The sequence below is a fragment of the Parasteatoda tepidariorum genome, chromosome 10 (genome assembly GCF_043381705.1).
Source record: "Parasteatoda tepidariorum isolate YZ-2023 chromosome 10, CAS_Ptep_4.0, whole genome shotgun sequence".
Classification (NCBI taxonomy): Eukaryota; Metazoa; Arthropoda; class Arachnida; order Araneae; family Theridiidae; genus Parasteatoda; species Parasteatoda tepidariorum.
The window spans coordinates 40,954,672-40,977,329 of record NC_092213.1 but is presented as its reverse complement, the minus strand read 5'-3'; the positions used below and the strand labels follow the sequence as shown (position 1 = coordinate 40,977,329).

The following is a 22,658-nucleotide window of genomic DNA, read 5'->3' as shown; positions in this document are numbered from 1 at the left end:
TCAAAAATGTCCTTTCTTCTTGTTAAAGCAAAGCTAGAATATAATTGTGTAGAATAAAGATATTTCTATTCAAGTTAAAGCAAAATCAGATTTTCAGAATCGGAAATTTATATAAGCCAAAATGAAAGGAAGGAATAAAGAATTGTGACTACACGCCTTAAAACCTGAGAAAACATTCATTTAAGCCTATCTCTCTTTCTCAAAATAGAACTGTTCCTGTTTGGTGGTTTTAGCTTTTGAAACTAAACAGTGTATGTCAAGTCCTGCAACATGGGGATTTCAATACTGCTGATTTGCTAAGAAAAATAAAAAAGAAGTAGAAAATAAAATGTTTTGAAAATTATAGGATTCATCCAAAAATTTTAAATTCATCATCAGTTTAATGGACTTCATCAGTTATTTTCGTTTTTTAAGTTTTATTTATATTTTCTCTTTAGAGCATTTTATATATTCATTATTATAAGTAAAAATTTAATACTTATAATGTTAATATGATCTTATAATATTTTTTACCTTACTTTTAAGTGGTAATTTTTACTTTAAACAACTTGCAAACTATTAAACTGTGTCCTAAATGCAAATTTTCAACTTTCAGTCATTTCTGATCTACGTATGTATCTTCTTTATAATTTGTGTTAGTGCAATTCTTTCTTTACTCTTTTCTTTTGTTCCTTTACTCTCTGTGCTGCATTTGGCTTTGTGTAGGAACTGAAGCTGCAAAACAACAGCAGCAACAACAACCTCCTGAAGAACAAGGTAAACTTTAGAGTATGCTATTGAGCTTTAAATTTGCATTTTTCCTGTTATTCCTTTTTGTGTTGTTTTTATGTTACTGCATGTGATTTTCATTTAACATATATAATGTGCATACACATTTTTTTCTAATAATATTTCGACATATTTTATGCTTAGTTCCAGTTTTAATCTTTTTCCAGTTCTAATCTTTTTTTACATTGCAACTAAAAGGAGTTAGTTGCTATGGATGGGTAATCGTGTAAAGCTAAGGGTGGTGGCGCTAGTGGTAAAATTGCTCTTTCAAGACTTCCGGGTTACTGCTTCCGATATATTTTTATGCCGCAGATTTAAAAAACGCGCCGTCATATTATTGCATCATATCTTTTGCAGCATTTCACATGTACCGAGTTCTTTCTTTCAGCCTTTAAACTTCAGCATTATCATCTTCATCTTAGATAGTGCGGAGATTAAGGGAGGAGAGGGGGTCAGAGTGGTTACGCAAGCGTATAGGTGTAAAATAAATTAGTGATTAAACAATACTTTGTGCAAGATTGCACAGTCTAAAATGGTTAAGAGACTGAGTAAAGTTCGAAGCTACTTAAATACTGGGGAAGATTCAAGGTTGCCGATCGTGTGTTTGTCATCCCGTNTACAATTATGTTTAGATTTGAACCCAAATTACAATAACAAAACTGCATAGAATATTAAACTTGTTCACACATTGCCTCGTAGTCATAACATAAGCGGAGGGATACACCAGAAATTTTCTAAATTTCTTCCGGTTTAAGGACGCTTGTTATTGTTTACATTTGCCCACCCATCCATTTATCTTTATAACATATTTAATACAGTTTAACCTGTTAAAGAGTTTTTCATGGGAAGGGAGCAGCTTTTAATTGAGTAGGCAGAAGTTATATATCTTACCCATATTGCGTTGTTTCTTCTTCTCCTAGGTAATATATTGTGGAAAATTGTCCAAGGTTTTAGTATCTTTCTAAACCTTTTATAACATCAAATAAACCAAGAATTTCTGTAACATTTCCTTTTTACTTATTTCTTCATGTTCTGCTCCTACACCTCTGCTTACTTAACGTGCTATTCTGATGGCTTATCCTCTCTACTCTTGTCATAACATACATTTTCCTGAATTAAGTGTGAAGGTCAATGAAAAAAGTTACTACTCATTTAAGGCCACCTAAAACATTTTTTTCCCTGAATCCAGATTTTTTGTCACACTGAATTTCATTTCTAAAGACTTATGTCTATTTTCTTTGATTGATTTCCCAATCTACAATTTTCTTAACAGTTAAAAACAAAACTTTTTAAGAGTGTTAATTTAGTATTGTAGAAATAGGCGTCTAAATGGTTATTTAAAATTTTTTAAAAGGGAACTTCTTTAACAGGTTTCAATTTGTGTGTATAGATAACAAGGGCACCAGCAGAATAATATTAAAGGGGGTACAACCCTCTAACAAATTATCTTCCCCCCAAACCTGTGCATGCTCAGTAGGCATAAGAAAAGAATCAAAAATGACTCAGAATTCATTGAAAAACTTATAAACAGATTTGGACAACAAACAAGACTATTACAATTCTTGTTTGATTAAACAATTTTTTAATTGTTATGTATCAATAATTACTTAATTATTTGTTTTTGACTAAAAATATTTTTAATAAAAAAATTTTATTACAAATTTTTTTTTCTGTTATCTCTTTATTGGCTCAAAATTAGTGGTGACTTTAATATGACTTGGACCACTATAAAATAAATTGTCAGTGTTCTTAAACCAGCGATCAATGTTAAGGGATGGTTTGCTGTTTTGGTATTATTTCTGGTGTTTTAGTTATTAGGCCTTTCGACCAGTGACTAAATCTTCTTAATTTCTACCCCTATATACATTTATACATTAATGTTCTAATATTAACATGAATTTGTTGTTCACTTTTTGATTCAATCAAGAAAATATTTTCTATACATATTTTTGTGATTAATTAAGGACATCAATATCTTAACTAAATATCACAGATTTTGTAATATCACAGTACTTATTATTCAGGGAATATGCTTTTACAGGTAACTTCTTCTTGCTCTTTTCTTTTTCTCATTTCTTCAGATAAACATAGATTTCTTGAATACAAGTAAATGCAGTAATTTTTTGTTCGTTTTCTTAAATTTTTTCTTATTTGTCAGGCATCATTTACAATACTGGATCAGCACTTACTTTGAGTTGGTGTCATTTACCTTTGGTACATTAACGCTAATTTAGGCTCCTTCACCCTTAAACTCTACAGTCAATTAAATATTCTTAATTCTTTTTTTGCATTTTTAAAAAATTTTTGAATGTATTTTTTAAAATTAAAAATACTACAGTAATTTTTTTAAACAACTAACTGCTAACAGGCTTTTTACTTTTGTGCATTGAATATCGGTTTTCTCATATATTACTTAATGTAAATAATGTGCTAATCAGTTAAAGGATTAGTAGTATAGTCGCTCATCAGTTAAGGTTAATCAGTTAAATCATGTTAACATCTGGTTTAATATAAAATCACTTAGTGTCATTTGCATATGTATGATTCAGTAGCTCATTCTAGCAAGAAAAATTAATTATAGTTGTTCATTAGATAATTGTTATTAATGTATTTAATAATATATTTTAATTAGCATTTGTTATTATGTCATAGAATCAGAGATGGACGAAAATGCATCACCTGGAAAGAAACTGGAAGATCTAATACATTTAGCTGAATTATGTGTCGATCTTTTGCAACAGAACAATGAGAACTATGCTGAGGTTAGTGAAATAATACCAAATACCAAGTATTAACTTTTTATTTTTCTCTTTTTTTAGGTTTTTTAGAATTTCTAATGCATGCCATTTGCATTTGATACTATGAATGAGAATGCATTTTTTGACTTATTGTTAATTTTAAGGATTTTTATTTCCAACTTCAATGATTTTCAATTTACTTAATTATTTCCTTGTTTGATGTTTTTTTAATTTTGATTGTGTATTTAATTAATTCAGTTATTCTTTATTTTGGGAATTATGTATAATCTCATTTAAATATGGAAGTTTTAATTTTTTTTTTAACTTTGGGCAAAGACATAATTGTTCTTTATTTTATATATCTGTTCAATGTTTTCATGTTAAATTAATTTATGAATATCTTGGAAATGATAAACATTTTTGTATGAAAATTGTAATAGAGCATATATTGAACCAGTTCAGTATATATTTTGTAACATTTCTGACAGGACAATTAAAGCAAATTATTTTAACTTTGTATTTTTTTAAATTTGTTAATATAACTTCACTCAACTGTTAACATTAAACAACAACTTTTAATGAGATATTTATAATTTTTTAGATAATTTTTTAATAAATCGTAGAACTTTAAAGAAAAAGGACTATTTCTATGTCTTTATAGTTGTCAGTGTAAATGCTTATCTTAATTTAAATATAAAGTTAGGTTTTTAATACATTAGTAATTTATAAATATTTGCTACATTTATATGTTTTGATATTAATTTATCAAGTTTTAGTTTAATACATCTTATTGATGTTTGTCTTGATAAATAAATCACTTTTATGTATTAAATCAGCTATTTACAACCTTTTTTTTTTTCTTTTTTTTTTTTTTGAAATAAATAACTTAAATTTATTTATTAAATATTTTTAACTCTAACAATAAACTACTTTTGGTTTTTATTGTAAATAATTACATCTAATTTATATATATATATATTAATACAGTGTACAATTAAGAGTTATTTTTTTACTCTTTATTATTCTTTTTAGTACATACATTTTGCATGAATTTTATAACTTTTTTATTATGAATGATTAATAAGTTCAATTTGCAAATGATTTCATATTCATATTACTACTATAAGTATCAAGCATGTTTTCTTTAATCATGTTCTTATTATTAATTGAATTGCTTTTCAGGTGAAAGTGACCAAAATTGTGATATTTACTCATTTATAGTTAATGGTAAATTAGGAATTAACTGTACAATAATTAAATTTTAAAAAAATTTATGTTAATATTTAAAAAGTTGTCCTAAATCTGTAAATCTCTATGTATGCATATTTAAAATATATCAAGTCAATGTACATTTAGCCCCTTATTTGTTTATATATTTCTCTTTTTATAATATTTTACTTGTTTTTAGTTTCACAACTTCTTACATCTAACCTTTTAATCTTTTAAATGAATCAAAAAATTTTTATGTTTAACAAATTTATTATTTTTCTACCTTTTTACCTTTCTGTTTTCAATTCTTTAATCAAATAGTCTAGTTTTATTAAAGTTTAATTTACAGTTTTAACTTTTAATTTAATTATACCTTTTATTCATTTTGTAGAAAAATTAGGATGGGAAGAATATCCTCATACTAATTCATTTATACTCCTAATCATAGAATTGAATTGTTGGTAGTATGAAATACAAAATTTTGTCTTGTATTGTATTTTAATATTAATTTAGAGAGTATCTTATGTGCTCTGAGTTTTGCTTGAAAAAATGCTGCTTTACTTTAATTAGTGTTAGTTGGAAAATCAACTAAATATCCAGAAATGAAAAACAGTTTGACTCCTTGAGGCCTAAACGTTTTAAAGACTGCCATATTCGCTGAAATCTGTAAAGATGTTCTTTAATTCACTATTGTAACATTTTGACAAAATAAATTGTCCTTTAGAAAAATGCTAGTGACAGTAGATGAAAAACAATGTCATGTATGATCTGAAAGCATTGTTCAAATCTCCGAAAAATTTTCCCAGCAGCAATATTAATTCCATGCTCACTCTTGATAAGTTTATCTCTAGATTTTTTTTTTTCAAAATTTAACTAGCTGATTTCCACATACTAGTGTCCATTGATGTTATTCAAGCAGTGTGAAGAAAATTCTTCATGAACCTTTGCAGACGCATAATGCTTGGAGGTTTAATACGAAATAAGATTATAATTCATAGTTTATGCTGTTGGGAAGCATGCTATTTAGTTAATAAAATTCTACACGCAGGAGGATCAGAAGGATAAGGAATAAAGATTTGCAGGCTTGTTTACTTTATTTGTGCTTGTTTTTAAAGAAGGGACTTCCTAGAACAATTTCTTCCAAGTTCATCCAAACTAATGAGTTGACAACAGAGCTTTAGTTTAACTAGGTTAATTCTTTTTTTAAAAAAATTAATGTCTCCTTCTTAAAAAAATAATGACAGAAAAAAATATCGATAGGTGCGTCTGTTAAAGGTAGGTTTCATTGTTCTTCCTGGCTTACACAACTTGCATGTATATTTGTACCTGCATTTTGGTATTTATTTTCCTTCCTCTATTGCATGCTTCATCTTAATTATATCTATGGTTAATTGTTGTGAATTTTATCAAATTGTTGTTGTACTAATGTATATTGTGTTTCTTTTTTCTCTTTCTCTCTATCTTTACCCTGCTCTTCCCTTCATTCTTGGTGTTGCCTTTAACCTGGTCCTTCAGGCCTTCCGATCGGTGAGTGTGCCCTTGTGTAGCAATTGTCGCCTTTGTGCTGATACCCTAATCCGTTACCTTATTGATGTTTATTATACATTGTTTCTAATTTGGCACTCTGAGAAACCAGTTTCAGTGGTTCCCAACTTATTAATTTCGTTTTTTTCTCCAGCTACCTAAAAATGACTATTTACACTTTTGAATACAAAGTTGCCAAGGTTCAAATGTACAGGATATCCACATATAAATCTTCTGATTGAAAATTTCATTATCAAGGAAACTATTTTTTTAAAAATATTTGCTGTATGTATTGCTATGAAGAACAATTCATGAAATAATTTTTATTTTCTTAATTTGTTTCCCTTACATTTTTATCTCGTTTTTCGTAAGTAGTTTATTTTTATGATGAAGATATAGTCTACACATATATGTAGGGAAATTTTAAAAAAATTGTGGATAAATATTATAGATGATTGATAAAATCTTGTTTTATACAATGTCACTGTATGGAATCTCTTGTAAACAAAAAAACTAATTACATTTGAAAATACTAATTTCTCTAGCATTTTTAACAATGTGTCTCTGTATAAAATATTATTGAATAGAGATTTTGCTCTTGAACTTTACTTCAGAATTACCACAAAGATTATCCACCCACACCTTAAGAGCAATTCTTGATATAACCATGAATATTTTTAAAGCACAATACTAATTTTATGACAGTGGTATAAATGGCTCTAAAACTGTTAAACCCTATAAAACCAAATCCTGAAAATGGCAACCAGATTTAAATACCTTGCTATTAGAATCAGGTAATACTTTTTCTAGTATATAAAATAAAATATCTCCTGGTATATGCAGAGTGTGACCTGAACTAGGTTAACCATTTTCAAAGATTTACAGTGATTATGTTGAAAAAATAATTCTTACAGAAAAAGCATGTAACAAGGCAAACAATTTACTATGAAGTTTTAGTTTCAATTTTTTTTCAACAGATGGGTCTACAGAGAACCAATGTCGAATACTTGAAAACCACAAATGTAAAATTTTTTAATCTTTTAAAGAACCATGAAACTTACTGCCGATGGTTTACTGCTGACAGTGAACATTTCACCGTCGGCAGTAAACTAAATGATGGAGCTGAAAAAAAGCAATATACTATGCACTATTATCAATACTCTACTCATGTTTCATAAAAAAACTCAGTATGTACATTAAAGTAGAACATTTAAAGGAATTTGCAGTGCTATTTGTTAAAAAGTTTTGATCTTTAATCAGAAATTATGTGTGTAAAAATTCAACTTGCTGTAAGAATTATTTTATCAATATTAAACTTTTTCTAGTTATAAGTTTTTAAACTTTTTTGAAAACCATCAGTCTAATTTAGAACACCATGTGCATATAATAATTTTCTTATTATGGTAATAGTACACTGATTTTGTAATTTTTTCTAAAGGGTTTTCAATGATGGTGAGTTTGTCCTAATATTTGACTTAATATTTCTTTTGAGTTCTAACGTCGATTATAAATAATAATTTTTTAGATTTAAACATTAAGTGTCACGCACACTTTGTAGATTAGCTCTTCAGTAGTGATGCAATAAATTGATAATGAATTTCATTCTAAACTTGTTGAGCTAAAAAAAAAATGCTTTTATTGGAAAATTATGAATTACATGTTGTTAATCTTGTGGAATCTAGTCATATATATTTTGAGAACCCATGATCTAGTTCTCCATTTAAGAGTTCAGTTTTTTTATTTATCATTTTTAGTATTTTTCATGAGGAATGAATTAATTTTAATCAAATCAATTTATGATGTATAATTTATAATCGATAAATTAAATCTTAATTAATATTTTTAATCAAATTAATTTTTTATTTTGAAATATAAGAAGAGTATTAGCAATGAAAGAAACTTCACTTAAAGGAAAGAAATAAGAGTTAAATAACACACTTGTTACCCCTTAAAACGTGTGCCCCTTCTGGATCAACTTTTTTTATAGCCTAAATTTTGTTAAAATATTAAAATAATATAAAATTAGTTAAATAAATTGTTATGATTTTAAAAAATTGTTCTTAAATTTTATAGTTGCTTTTAATATAACTTTTCTTGAGAAGATTCTATATTATTTTTATAGTTTCTCATGTCATAAAATAATTTAAACTTAAGTTATTATTTTTATATTAAGTTAAATAAAGACTATACTTTATGTATTAAAATTATATTAGAGTATTAAATAAATGATATAAGCTTTTTAATAGATCTTTTATTGATGTGTAGCAGGTTTTTATTGTTTTCTTATATGAAGCACATTTTATAACATATCACGTTTTTAAATTTGACCCTACTTTTTTATGATACTTGGATTCTTGAGGCCCATATTAAAAAAAGGCTCAGTGAGAACTCTTGGAACCCTTTAAAACTGCTATTTTACTATTGAGTTAGCAGGAAAGTAATTTCAGGTTTTTAGTGTGATATAAACTAATTTTTTTCTGTATAAAAAATAAACTTTCTCTATAAAAAATAAAATTAGTCAAATATCTTTCATTCTGTTTGATGACTTCTTTCACCATATTTCTGGTATTTTCATGATCCAAAGCTCATGGAACTTCAGGTCCTTATCAGCAAAAGCTAAACTAAATGTGGTTCTAGGCCATTGTTATAAAAAAAATTTTACCATTTAAAAATTTTGTAAAAAAGGATAATCAAGATATGATAAATGACGTAAATAAATAAATAATAAATGATAGTGCTAGATCAGGGTTCTATGGGGGGTGCGACATCACCTCCCAACAAAGCTACTATAATTTTGTACATATTGCTGAAAATGTATTGGGCCTTGCGTTTTCATATGGAACAGGATTTATTTGCAATTTTAAATCTGTCATACAGCCTTCCACTTTATATCATCAGATTATCATTTATTTCAAAAAAATACAGTAATGAGGATGATCTCAAACCACACTTGGTTGAGTTTTTTTTTAACATAAGGACCTGAAGTTCTGCAAGCTTTGGAATCTTGATATTACCAAAAAGATGACAAAAGATCATTAAACAGAATGGATATTTGACTGATTAAATAGATATTTGACTAATTAAAGACTATCACTATTTGAGTATTTTTTTGTACAGAAAAAAGTCATTAAACCTTTAATTTATTATTATAATTTTTTATTTATTGTACTTATTATTAAAATTTTTAATTTATTGTATTCATTATTTATTCAAAAAAATATAGTGATATTTTCAATTGATTTAAGGAGCACATGTTTTTTTCCATTCTTTTATGTGTAGTAATTACATAAAAAAAATTCTAAATTTTAAATTTTTGTCATTTTTTGTCCTGAAACATTTATTGTTTAAATTTTATGGTGGTTAATGTTAATGTTACTATAGTTCGTAAGAAAACAAATTTAAAATTATTCTATATTGAAATTTCATACCACTTATAGAAGTGTTTTCTTATTGCCATTAGTAATTACTAAATTTAGCTGTTTTCAGTATAGAAAATTATTCCATTGAAAAAGACTTCAACTGAATGAAATAAGACTTCAACAAAAGTTGGGAACCATTGTTGAAAGATGTAATACATTTCTCTCCCCTCCCGCTGTTTTGCTCTGCACTTTTTTTAAAATTAATTATAACGTCATTAGAAACATTTTAGCATATGTGAAAACATGCTTATTTTAAAAATAAAAGAATATTATAGAAGCTTAATGTAAAGTAAACTGAAATGTCCCTGGAATTTGGAAAAAATTTGAAACAAATTCATAAACAATTATTTGCACAATTTAATTATACAGTTTTGTGTTCTTAAAGTGGTTACAGTTTTATGACCATGATTTGTCTACTGAAATTTTAATAACTGTCAAAGATTTTTTCATAAGTTAAAAATTATTCTAAAAGTTTCTGAAATAATTATGTGCAATGCTGATTTTTTCTCATAAACTTAAAAATACATTTGGAATTGCGTTCAGTATTTTTAAATATAAAGCATAAACCTTTATAAATATTGCTTTATCTTGTTTAAATATAGTGGTCCGTGCTTAATATTTTTGTCATTATATTTTGTTATAAATAGATTTTTGTTATCAGGATCATTCTTGTCTGAAATAAAAAACCACCCATAATAATATTGTATTTGTATGATGAACAACATGTTTGTATTATATACTGAAATAGAGCATTCGCCTACCGATGAGGTGACACAGGTTTGAATCCCAGCGGTAGCTAGTTGATACGAATTCTGCTCTCGGCTTTATCACTAATTACAGTGCTGATGAAAAATATCCTCAATGGTAGACAGGTGATGGGTTAGAATTTTGTGCTGTCAGGCTAACCGTGGGAGGATTCATGGTTTTTCTCATCATGTAATTCAAATGTGGATTATTTTCGCAAATGCTTGTTTATCCCAATGCTTGATCCAGGAGCTCCTTTGTCTTCTGGGTTCAGTTCAAAACTATCAAGCTACTGAGAGTTGAACATAGATAGTCGTAAACTCATATTTGACTCGACTGTTCAATCCCGGTTACAAAATAAAATAAAACCAATAATTCAAAAGAAGATGCTATTACACTCACAAAAGCTAGCATTACAAAGCCTAAAACAGCCTGTTTACGAAAGTTTCTAATGATTTTCCTTTTTATTACTAAACTTGGCTATTTGTTGAAATTATAAATATTTCGTGTTATAACTTTATTAGAATATAAATCAATATTCACTGCTTACGATTGTTCTGATTGAGAGAGTCATTTGTTAAAAATTTGATTTCTATTCCCTGAGCAGTTTCTTTTATAATATTATTCAACTCTCAAAATTTTCCTTCTATGATAATCTGTCATAGTGAATTCTTTTAGTTTTCAACTGTGATATGAATAATGCCTTCTATGACTTAGCTTTTAACTTTGGTTGGTTAGAAGACAAAAAAAATGCCTTTAATAAAGTTTTAAATCACAAGATGGAACAGTTTCACTCCAGGAAGTAAACTTAATCTCTTATTTGCAGTGCCAATATATAGAATGCAAAAAATAATTAAATCTTCTTTATCAGCGCCTTGCAGGCCTTGGTTGCCTCAGCAGCTGACAAATGCCAGCACCTCCTATCCATGGCAACTCCCTTCCAATTTCTAATCTTAAGGGTTTTCAGGTCATTGTCAATTTTGTTGACCCATCTAGTCGGGGTCTACCTCTAGGACGTGACCCCTCTGGGTTCTTAAAGGTGACTATTCTTATGGCGCTAAAACAATTAAATAGGTATCATAAATCTTTGATCGTTTGATATTAAACATTTCTTAAAATGCAAAAAGGGAAATATAGTAATGTTTTTGAGTAAAACATAGAGAAGCTCCCTAGTTTTCCTTAATTTTCTCGTTTTTTAATATTTGTACATATATTTGTGTTATGAGCCATGATAGCTCAGTGGTTAGGTCACCAAATTATCATTGAAAAGAACTGAAGTTTGATCTCTAGGGGTGGCTTGAACCTCAACCAGCTTCAGATTGATGGGTTCTAGCTTGTTTGATAAGTAACTGTGCACGAAATTTTTTGGTAAATAACAGTGCTTGTTGGACTGTGAGCAGTGCTGACCATATTGTCGCTATAATTTCTTTCACAAAATTGTGGACTCTTAACTTCAATGGCCCCTTTGATGCATATTGGGCTTTTGCAGGAATATTTTTCTTTATTTATGTTATATTCAATGAACAGAGATATAAAAGTATGTTGAACTTGGCTAAAAAAGGAGTAGAAATTATTAACAAGGGAGCAATTCAACTAAAATGTTCTGAAGTAACACATTCTAATTAATGAGCCAAGCTGATTTTTGAAAAGTTTTTTCATGACATAAATTTAAAAAATTTTGTGTCCTTTCTCATTAAATTCTTCATAATTATTTTTTTATTAATCAAATCTAAATTTGTCTTTTACCTCGTCATTTTAATAAATTATAAACAATGTTCTTAGAAACTAGTATTTCATAGTGATGGTACATTACATAGTGTATTATAAACAATGCATACAGATTAGGTTTGCTTCCAGTATAGTTGATTATTTCACTAAAAAATTTTTACAAAAATGTTTAAAGCATTTTTTTACATTGAGATACTTTTTATACTTACAGTATTGCCACTCCCCTTTCTTCTTATTTTGAAGTTGTTTTTGTGTTTATTTAATATACAATTTATTCCATCCAGTCCCACTGGCATATTAATCTAGAAAAGCCTCTTTACACGTAATTCTTTTCCAACGCTGATGTGGAATATTAAATATCACTGCCCATGCAAAGTATATAAGCAGTATAAATTTTTAAAATAACCTGTGAATCCCAAATTTCTACGTACATTTGTAAGAGAAATGTATTACAGATTTCTCCAATTTTGCAATGTTCATTTTTGCACATTTTTCAGTAAGAAATTAGTATTTTAAGACAATTAAAGTAAAACTGAATAATAAATACTTGGAACATTTTATAAATGGCTTTTGTATTTAAATATGATGAATTATATTGATGTGCTTTCTTGCATGTATGTATATATGTTCACTGCTTCAAATTAATGCTATGCATGCAGTGAACGTAATTGTTTCAACTTGCTTGTGTAATGATTGTTGTAATAAATGTCAATGTTTCCCCTGTTTACATCTTTCATTAGGATGCGGTGAGTATAGATGTATTTTTGTTTTGCTTATTATGATGGCTAAGTTCTTTTTTTTTTTAAAAAATTATGCACCGCTTTTAAATTAGCAATGAAACCTACAGATTTTATTATATTGCTTCTCAGATGATCACTGCTTTAGAAACTATGCTCAGCTAATTCGTCATGATATTATATAAAGATTTTAAAAAGTTAAATTTTCTTACTTAAGTATTGTAATATAATTCCAAATAATGACTATTTTTGCATAAATATATTATGACTTTCAATTACTTTATAAAGTTCTAAAATTGTAATAATTTTTATTTTATAATAATTGTTTAAATGTTCATTTTTGATTTAGATAACTAAAAATGTGATATTTAGATTTAGATTTGAATTTTTAGTTTTATTGTTAATTTTGAAGAATTGTTTTTTATGATTCTTTTTTTTAAATTTTTTATAATGTTTTATTAAAAATATCTCATATTTTAAAAAATTAACGTTTTTTAAACTGGTTTTAATATTTCTCCGTTTAAATTCATTTTAAGAGTTTTTCTTTTCTTCTACAAAGCTTAATTCTTCAAAGAGTAATATGAAGAAGAAAAAAAATTAGAAAATTGTCTACATTTGATAAATTTTTGAATTATGTAGAAAATATGAAAATTCCATTTTTTTTATTTCGTATCTTCGAAGATGTTTTTTTTTCCAATATGTTTCCTGACTTATTCTCTCTTAAGTTAGTTTAAATTGTTTTCTAGTAGATTTGAAAAGAAAATGTGTGAATTTTTTTTCTTCAGTTCTTAAACCTATTTGTATTAAAACAACTTATAAATTGCTAAAAAGTGCTTGCTTTAAAAACTTCAATTTTATCTTATCCAGTTCCAAATTTAGTGCGCTTTGAAAATTGTTAATAGAAGTCAAGATGACGAGGTTTAAGTTTCAATAAAAGTTCTGTAAATTTAAAAGTAAAATTAAGTTTAATGATTGCTGAAAAAGCTTATTTGTCTCTTGGAAAAGTGGTTTTCAGAAAAATTTGCTTCATATTTGCAGACTTTTTGTGATATGAAATGTTTTTTTTTTTCTTTTAATTTTTTTTATCAATGAGGAAATGATAGAAAGTATAATGAACAGTATTTTTTTCTATAACTTAGATTTATATTTCTCCCCTCAAAATCTTATAATATAATCTAAAAAATTTTAAAGAGGCCGAAAAAAATTGCGGAATTATTAAAATCTAGTATTTTTACTATCTGAAACCAAAACATACCCATATTTTTTTCTTCACAATTCGATATGGTTACAAGTTTTTCTAAAATTTATTTCAACTTTTGAAAAGTGAATTTTGATGTCACGTTTCAAAATTAAATTCTCTGCATTATATAGCAGTTTTATCTTTTTATATTTGCTTAACTTCACTCATTTATGTAACTAGCACTTTACTTATAGAACCTTAATAAAGCTAAATTTTCTTTCCCCTTTTACTTAATGTTTCTGATAAGAATTTGAATAAGTTTAAATATTAACGCAATATTAAGGATTCAATTTTAATTAAGTTGATTTACTGAATGCATGTAAAATTAATAGAAGGTGCATCTGAAAAATTTGGTGAATGGAAGTGCAAATTAAAACATTTTTGGAAACGCTCAAAACAAAATCAGTCAGTCACAATACACTTTTCACAAACTGAGACAGTGAAAGATCTTTTTGCAATCAATCGTAAGGAGAATTGCTACTTTTCTTAAATGAGTCCTCAAAAGCCTTTTTTACGTTAAATCAAAAGAAGATATAACTTGTCTTCAGTGCATCATCAAAGGCCTTTTCTATGTTAAATCAAAGGAGAGATTAAAGGAGAAAGTATTATGCATTTGCTCAAACCTCTGCAAATGATCTACTAACATTGTCCGTTATTGTTACTTAATTCCAGAATCTTTCAATGCTTATAAGTGATCAACAGCATATATCACATATCTGGAATCATCACATCTCTTTATGGTCTCCCTTAATATGGTTTGTTATCAGTATGATTTCCATTCCCTCTCTGAGATGCTTAAACCAATTGAATATGGATTTCTGCTTCTGAGTCTATTTTTAATGAATTTCTTAGACTTAAGAGTAGTAGATGTGTTTTACTGCTCAAACTGAACTGCATCTTGCACCCCTTGCTATCAGCTATCTCATATGTATGCATATAACTGCGTTTTCAACTCTCTTTGCTTTTGAAATATCATTCACAAAATTTTTAGATTCATCTTGTTATATAGTAAAATAACTTTCTTCTTTATAATTTTTGATGGTAGAAGTATTCGTTAGATATGATTGTAGATGGCTATTCAAATTATTTGCATTAACAAAATAAATTAAATGGTAAATAAATTTTACAGGCTTTTGCATGGTTCAGTGACCTCCTCGTTGAACACGCGGAGATCTTTTGGTCATTGTTTGCTGTTGATATGGACACAGTTTTAGCTGAACAGCCTCCAGATACATGGGATAGTTTTCCAGTCTTCCAAGTGCTGAATGATTATCTTCGAGTAGATGGTAATGAATTATGTTATCAACCATGTGAACGCCACATGTTGAAATTCAATAGTTAACTTTAAATAGTGGGAGCATCTTAGAAATATTAACCTTATAAATAGCATTTGTCAAGCTTTTTGTCTTTAATATTTCTTTTCAGAAAAAAAAATGTTTAATTGCTTTAAAAAAAACAATTCGGTCTTATAAACTGTATGTCTTAATGTGTTCTAAGAGGTATTATTTCACATTACTTCCCTAGAAACAATTTTACCTTGACCCCAGTTGGGTGCAAAATTGGCTCAATATGGATCATATAAGAACATGCACCGAAGGACCAATATTGGGAGATATTATGTATTATTGGTCCTAGAATGGCCTATAAAGGGCCTACATTGTTTAACATAAAATCTATATTGGCTAAATAATGGATATAAAATATCGGGTGCATCTGACAATTCTATATAGAGCCGATATTGGTGGTAAAGTGGCTGTAAAATATCGGGTGAATCAGAAAATTCTATATAGGGCCAATATCAGAAAAATAACGGCCCTTTAGGCCCTTATTGAGCCAAGATTTATGAATATTGGTCCAATAAGGACCCAAATTATTTTGCTACTAGTGTTGTTAGAAGGGCTGGGCTAGGTGGTTGATAACCTGAATACTCTAAAAAAATTCCCTTAAAAAATGAAAATAAATTCTCTAAAAGCCAACAAAAATGACCTAAAAAGGAAGCAAAATTTTTTTGCTTGTTATTCTTAAAATTGAAAGTGTCTCTGTTCAACATCAAAATTTGTTATTGAATAATATTTAAAATAACAAGATTTAATGCAAAATTTACTCTAATCACAAATTAAAAAAAATTACCCCCAAAAAATGCTCTTAAAATTTATCTTATTTACAATGCATAAAAAATTATTATAAAGTGGAAAAAATGACTTTAAAAAACATGAATAATACACCCATATTCTGAGAAAAAAGAAAAAATTTGAAGAAATACATGTATCTTCAACATCATCCTAATCTTGCTTATTAGTATACTATGTGCATTTTTTACTTAAGCACCGCTTTTCTTCAGAAAACTTATGCGGAGGGAGGTTCCATCAACATCTTCGTGATACATTTGCTCCCCAAGTTGTTCGTTATGTGGATCTAATGGAATCATCTATTGCTCAATCCCTTCATAAAGGCTATGAAAAAGAACGATGGGAATTAAAAGGGTATTGATATTTATTTTATTTTACCGCCTAATATAGCGGGAATTTCAAATAATTAAAATATATATTATTTAAATATATTTTAATTATTTGAAATATATCATTCATCTCATCATATATACACTACTTGTTTCTATTCTTGCATAGTCTTTTTTAGCTTAATTTGAAAGGTTTCCGCTCACTCTAGATACTGAGAAGATCTGGAGTTTTTCGGGTATTTGAAAATACCAGTGGAAAACTAAAAGTTCAAGAAAATTCATAATTAAATCTAAAGTTCTTGAAGTATTAGCAGTATAATGAATGCACACAATTTAACAGTTATACTGTTGTTTGAATCTGTTTTTATGTATTAAAACCTGCTTTATGTAATCTATCATAGCTTATAAAAACTTTTCCAATGTTACCATCATTTATTTCTCTTGTTACCAATTATATTTTAATTAATAATACCATTTTCTATTAAGCAACACTTTTATTCAAATTATATTTCTTAAAGCATTAAGATAAAAAAAAATTTAAACTAATTCTTATAATGTTTCTGACAATAATAATGAATTTATTTAACATAAATATTACATATTTAACATAAATATTTACATAAATTTAACATAATTTTAAAAATAACAATTTAAGTTTTAGTAAAAATTTCTGTAATTATTCATAAATTCTTAATGTGCATGTGTAATTCAGAGCTCATTCTAGGCAGAAAAAGGGGCAGGGTGCAAAAGTTTAAAAAAAGGGCATTATTATTCTAAAAAGGCAATAATTTCGTTCCCTGGGCTTTACACGTTCTATTAAAAAACATTGTCAATTAGTAAAAGAAATTTTTTTTTACTTTACTAAAAGTAGCAAAGCAATCATATTAATTACTAATTTTCATTAATAAATTATCATATGTATCAAGTTAATGAGCTAATTAGCTTGGTAATTTATTTAAAATGCATGCATATATAAATAAAATAATAAATGTATGTTTTTAAGTGTCTGTAGTTATGATTTAATAATTAAAATTATTAATAATAATTATGATTTAATGATAGTGGAAGTAACTGCACACTTTCAAAGAGAAGTGCAACAAGGGGGTGTGTTGGCTTTTTTTCCTTTCTCATATAAATCTATGTATTGACAGCAATGACAAATTAAATAAAAAGAGTTAAAAATAAAAGTTTGAGAAATCCACTGTAGAGTTTGGGGAAAATATAAAGGGTTGAGGAAAGAAAGGGCAAAAAGGACATGCAGTCTTATAACATCAGGACACTAATTTACTTCAGGAGCAACAGGGTGGATTTTTTTGACTAAAAGGGCAGCAGGGTGCTGAGCCCTGTTTACCCTGTCTAGAATGAGCTCTGGTGTAATTTTTAAATTACTATTAAAAATCCACTCATTGTAATTTTGAAAATCAAAATATTTTCTACTTTTACTCAGGGAAATAATGTTAGTTTGGAGAGTTACTTCTCAAAACTCAGCAGTGTATATCAGCTTGCAGGGCTGATTGTGCTCCGGAAAAATCCGGATCTTCGGATTTTTCGCTAACCATGATCCGGAAGTTTCCGGAAATCAAAGGTCAAGACGTTTAAAAAAATCATTGATCACAAAAGTTTCTGGAAATCAAATTTTGAAAGGTGGAACTTAAGAACACAGTTTATTTTATTTGTTTGTAAGGGAGAGCCAGATACTTTATAAGCTTTATATTCAAGATTAATATTGATTTTTTATCAGTAAATAGTTATCATAATCATAAACTCAAGAAAGACATATTTGTAAATTTCAATTATTTCTCCAGGTTATAATAGGTATGTGTAAATGGTATAAGTATGAATAAAATTTTAAATATATTTTAAGTTACTAAGAGAGATTGAGAAAAAGGAGAAAAAACCTTGTTTATATTTTTTTCCATTTAAACTGTATTTTTTTTTTTTTTAACTCAAGAAATTTTCTAGAATTTTGACTTGGGCTCACAATCACCCCTGAGCTTGGAAATAATCGATCATATATTGTAAATTGATCATTTATTGCTAGAATTTATTAAAATTTGTTCCTTTTTTCTGATATTAAAATCTTCTGCAATAGCATTGTAAGGAAGAAATCTGAATCTTACATATGTATCCTGAAAGTTAATGTTCTGTGCAATTGATCTCTATTAATAAATTCAAATGTTGTGTTGTTATAAAAATTATTTTGCTGAAATCCGCTATGTTAGGGACATAATTTGTGGCATTGCATTTTCCTCTCTGTCTTGTAGGCATGGATGCATTACTTCAGAAGATCTTTTTTGGAAACTAGATGCCTTGCAATCTTTCATCCGGGACTTGCATTGGCCTGATGAAGTTTTTGCCAAACATTTGGAACAAAGGTTAAAACTCATGGCATGTGATATGTTGGAGTCTTGTATTAACAGGTTATTATTTTTTTAAATTTCTCTCACTGTAAAATTAACACCTTCTGTATTTACTCGATATGTATTTGATCAGACTTGTTTTTTGCTGTACCAACTGGTTTTCATCATGTTAGTTAATATTCTGCTAATTTTACAGTGAAAAAGATTTACTCAATCTGCTGATCTGTAACGAAATCATTCATAATTGAAATAATTAATTATTCTAATTATACATAATTCTATTAGCTTTATAATTTTGTTGTCAGGGCATCCAAGTTATACTGTAATTCTGTAGAGAAAGTGGGGAAAAATGCGTAGGAATATTTGTGATATAGTTTTACGTAAACTAAATTAATAAAATTGAATGCATGTAATAAAATATGCATATAAATGTGTAAAATAATGAACTTTTGTGTACAGTGAAAACATGGTTGGCATGGCCGAAAACATGGTGTTTGAAATATATCTATCAAAAACTTAAGTGCAAGTAATTTTATGAAAAGCCTGAAATAAAAAAAATTTTGTAACTTAAAAATGTTTTTAATTGCACATAATTCAGATTATCTAATTTCTTTGCATAAAATATGTTATTTCTTCTTAATAAAGAAACTTATCTTTAGTTTTTTTTAAAACATATAACTCCCTAAATCACATTGGAAGCTTAAGAATTTTTAAAGTTTTATTTTCACTTTATGATGAATATAGTATGCTATCCAATCTAATGTGGCGGCAGAGTTAGCCAGTTGACAAAATAACCATATTGAAGCAGGTTTCACTTACCCTCACCCTTGTGAAAATACATGTTATACCTTTTAAGATAAGTGATTAATATAAATCTCCTTGCCATCAGGCTAATTATTGGAGGTTTTCCTCTCCATGTAACGCAAATGGAGGCTAGTGCTATCAAAAAGTCCTCTGCAAAGGCTTATTTATCCTGTGGGAAATATATTATAGACTATGTCGACCTTCGTCTATCAAAAGGTACCTCTAAATGGAATCAAGTTAACATATCTTATATACTAATGATTCGGTATTTCGGTATTTAATATTTATAGTGGTAGTTACACCACAATCCCGTAGCTTAATCCAGAAGTTCTCTTGTCTTCAGGTTTGCTTTCAAAATTAAAACTCTACGGACTTGAACATTGATAGTCGTAAACTTAGAAATTGAATCAGCTGTATAAAATAAAATAGAATGATTAATATAAAAAATTATTAATTCAAAAGTACTCAAAATTTATTTATTAACTGCACATGTAAGAAACTTTAAGTAGGAAGAGTCAAAATGTATAGACAACCACTTTAGCATTTCTCATTTTTACCTACCACGATGAACTATATAAATCGACCAATTCTATTTTCCTAATTTTTAACCTGGCTGGATAGTACGGAAACCAGATGGTCACAAACACAAACCAGATAATCAGGAGTCCAATGTACTTTAATTTATATTATATTTTTGTAAATGATATTTGATTTTCATACTTTCATTATGGTAATAATTTTTCTCTTGTAATATTTACATACTACAGATCACAAATTTTTAATTTTGTAATGCTCTAAATTTATTTAAAGGACTCTTCAAGCATTCCAACAATGGCAAAAGAAAGGGAGCAAATGGACTAGCACCGATTATATTGTTCCTTCTGAAATGTGTGCGATGATAAACGTAGTTCTTGAAGCCAAGAATCAGGTATACCAATCTATCTCCTTTTTTTTTAAATGAAACTGAGGTAATTTTTTTTGCCATAAATAAAATGTTTTCTTTTATTTTAGTCTTTGAAGCTGTGCACTGTTGAAGGAGTAGACCTGGTTAGTAAACATTTTCTATTCTAGATTCATTTTATTGACTTAAAAGTATTTCGAAACCAACTAAGTATCCTATTGCCTGTTTTTCTACTTAATCCTTTGATACTTAAATTAATTTTTTGTTTATATGTGGTAATTGAATGTATCTTAAATGAAACATAATGTTAATAATATTCTATTATTCCAAGATAATTTTAATATTTTTCCAATACTATGATTTTTTGATTTGCTGATCTGTTTGTGATATATCAGTTTAAACAATATAAATTACATTATTTCTGTTGTTTCAGAAAGTATTTTTCCTAGTGGTTAGGAAGGTAATCTATTACAGGGTGCGTAGCGTTTGTAAAAAGTACTTAAAGGTGCTTTTTTGGGGATTTCGTTTTTAAAAGCTTTTAAAGGTGATTTTTTTCAGCTGGCATTTTTGAAAAGTGCTTTTTTTTCCGAATAATTTTTTTCCCCTTCAGTGATATCTGGTGGATCCTATGCATTTCACGAAAAATGGGGAGTTTGCTATGTAATCATTCATGCGGACTTCATGTCGTACCCACGTTATGACTTGCGCATGCGCGCACAATTGAAACCGAAACCCGGATGCTCCAATTCGGATAGAGAATATCAGATCCTTATGAAATGTTTTTCTTTCTAATTTATTTTAATTTTGTTCTTGCTTATTTTATTTTACTTCTAACACTTTTTTTGATGCAGGGGGTAAGGGTACTTTTGTTCTGAGTTCAGGGTCAAGTTGAATTCACTCGGTCATGTGGGAAAGTGCTGATTGTTTCGATTTACGCCCGTTTCTTTTTGGTTTTTTTTAGCGCTAAAGCTGTTTATAAAAAGTTTTTGTTTTTCAATAATATCATTGATTGAATATGAATTTTTTGAGTGCTTGAAAATTTTTGTAAAGTGCTTGAAAAGTTTTTAAAAAGTGCTTATTTTTGATTCAAAGATTTGGCTACGCACCCTGTATTATTAAATGAAAACTAATGTAATTTTCTCTGCCACTACGTATTAATAATTCCTAAAGATTTAAAAAAATGTCTTGCACTCAAATTCTGCAATATGTCTCATAAAAATTTTATTTTTTGAAAAAAATTCCTGTTTTAGATCCCTACAACTAGAAAAAATTTTTGCAAAGGCTTCAAATATTCGAAGCCATGTATGATATAATATTAAATTTAATACTTAAACCACTTTGAACAACAAATAAAGAGATGTCAACTGATAAATGAATTTTCTGTTCTGAAAATGGTTTCCTTAGTTGTTTTTCAAGCACATTTTTTTTAATAATCTTATGCCTATACTCTTACTTTTCATCTTTTTAAATTATATAGGCAATTTAGTTAAGTTGGGTTTTGTATATATATGTTTTTTTTTCAGTAATTATATGAGCAATGTAGTTCATAAGAAATTAAACAAAATCTCTTAATTTCTGTGATATAATTGCTTGATTCTGTTTGATCCTCCCTTGATGCTCCAAATTATGCATTAATACTTAGTACTGATTAAAAATTTTCGTCATTCTTACTCCTATTAATTCTAGTTGTGTTTTAAATCTTTCTAAATAAATCTCTCCTTGGAAGGTATTTTCATAGTTACTAAAAATAATTGTTTAAACTATGTATTTGAGATCACACTTTAAATTTGTTCGAAAAATATTTCTTGTTGCGAGATTAAAAAAGTACTTACTTTTTCACTATACTTCAATCTAAATTATTATGCAGCATTAAAAAGCTTAATTTCTGACTGTATTTCCAGAGCAAAAAAAGAAAAGAAAAAAAAAACTATTGTAAACTGCATTAAAATATAAAACTTTTATTCCTGCCTGCTTGGAAATTAATAAAAAAAAAACTATGTTCCAAATTGTTTTTAAACCCTGCAAACT

At 27.6% G+C, this 22,658-nt stretch overlaps 1 protein-coding gene across 8 annotated transcripts in view; it reads left to right on the top strand.

Moving 5' to 3' along the window:
• The window catches only part of LOC107440981 (calcium-dependent secretion activator 1), an 82,261-nt gene that overhangs the window by 48,009 nt on the left and 11,594 nt on the right, over positions 1–22,658 (top strand). For 5 of the 8 annotated variants that reach the window (XM_043046046.2, XM_043046049.2, XM_043046047.2 and 2 more), the window contains 7 exons: positions 706–756; positions 3,421–3,530; positions 15,237–15,393; positions 16,449–16,590; positions 18,830–18,985; positions 20,540–20,657; positions 20,741–20,776. In XM_043046046.2, coding sequence (XP_042901980.1) covers positions 706–756; positions 3,421–3,530; positions 15,237–15,393; positions 16,449–16,590; positions 18,830–18,985; positions 20,540–20,657; positions 20,741–20,776 — 770 coding nt within the window. The remainder of the gene's footprint in view (positions 1–705; positions 757–3,420; positions 3,531–15,236; positions 15,394–16,448; positions 16,591–18,829; positions 18,986–20,539; positions 20,658–20,740; positions 20,777–22,658) is intronic. The other 3 variants (XM_016054101.3, XM_016054095.3, XM_016054093.3) reach the window with 1 other exon arrangement.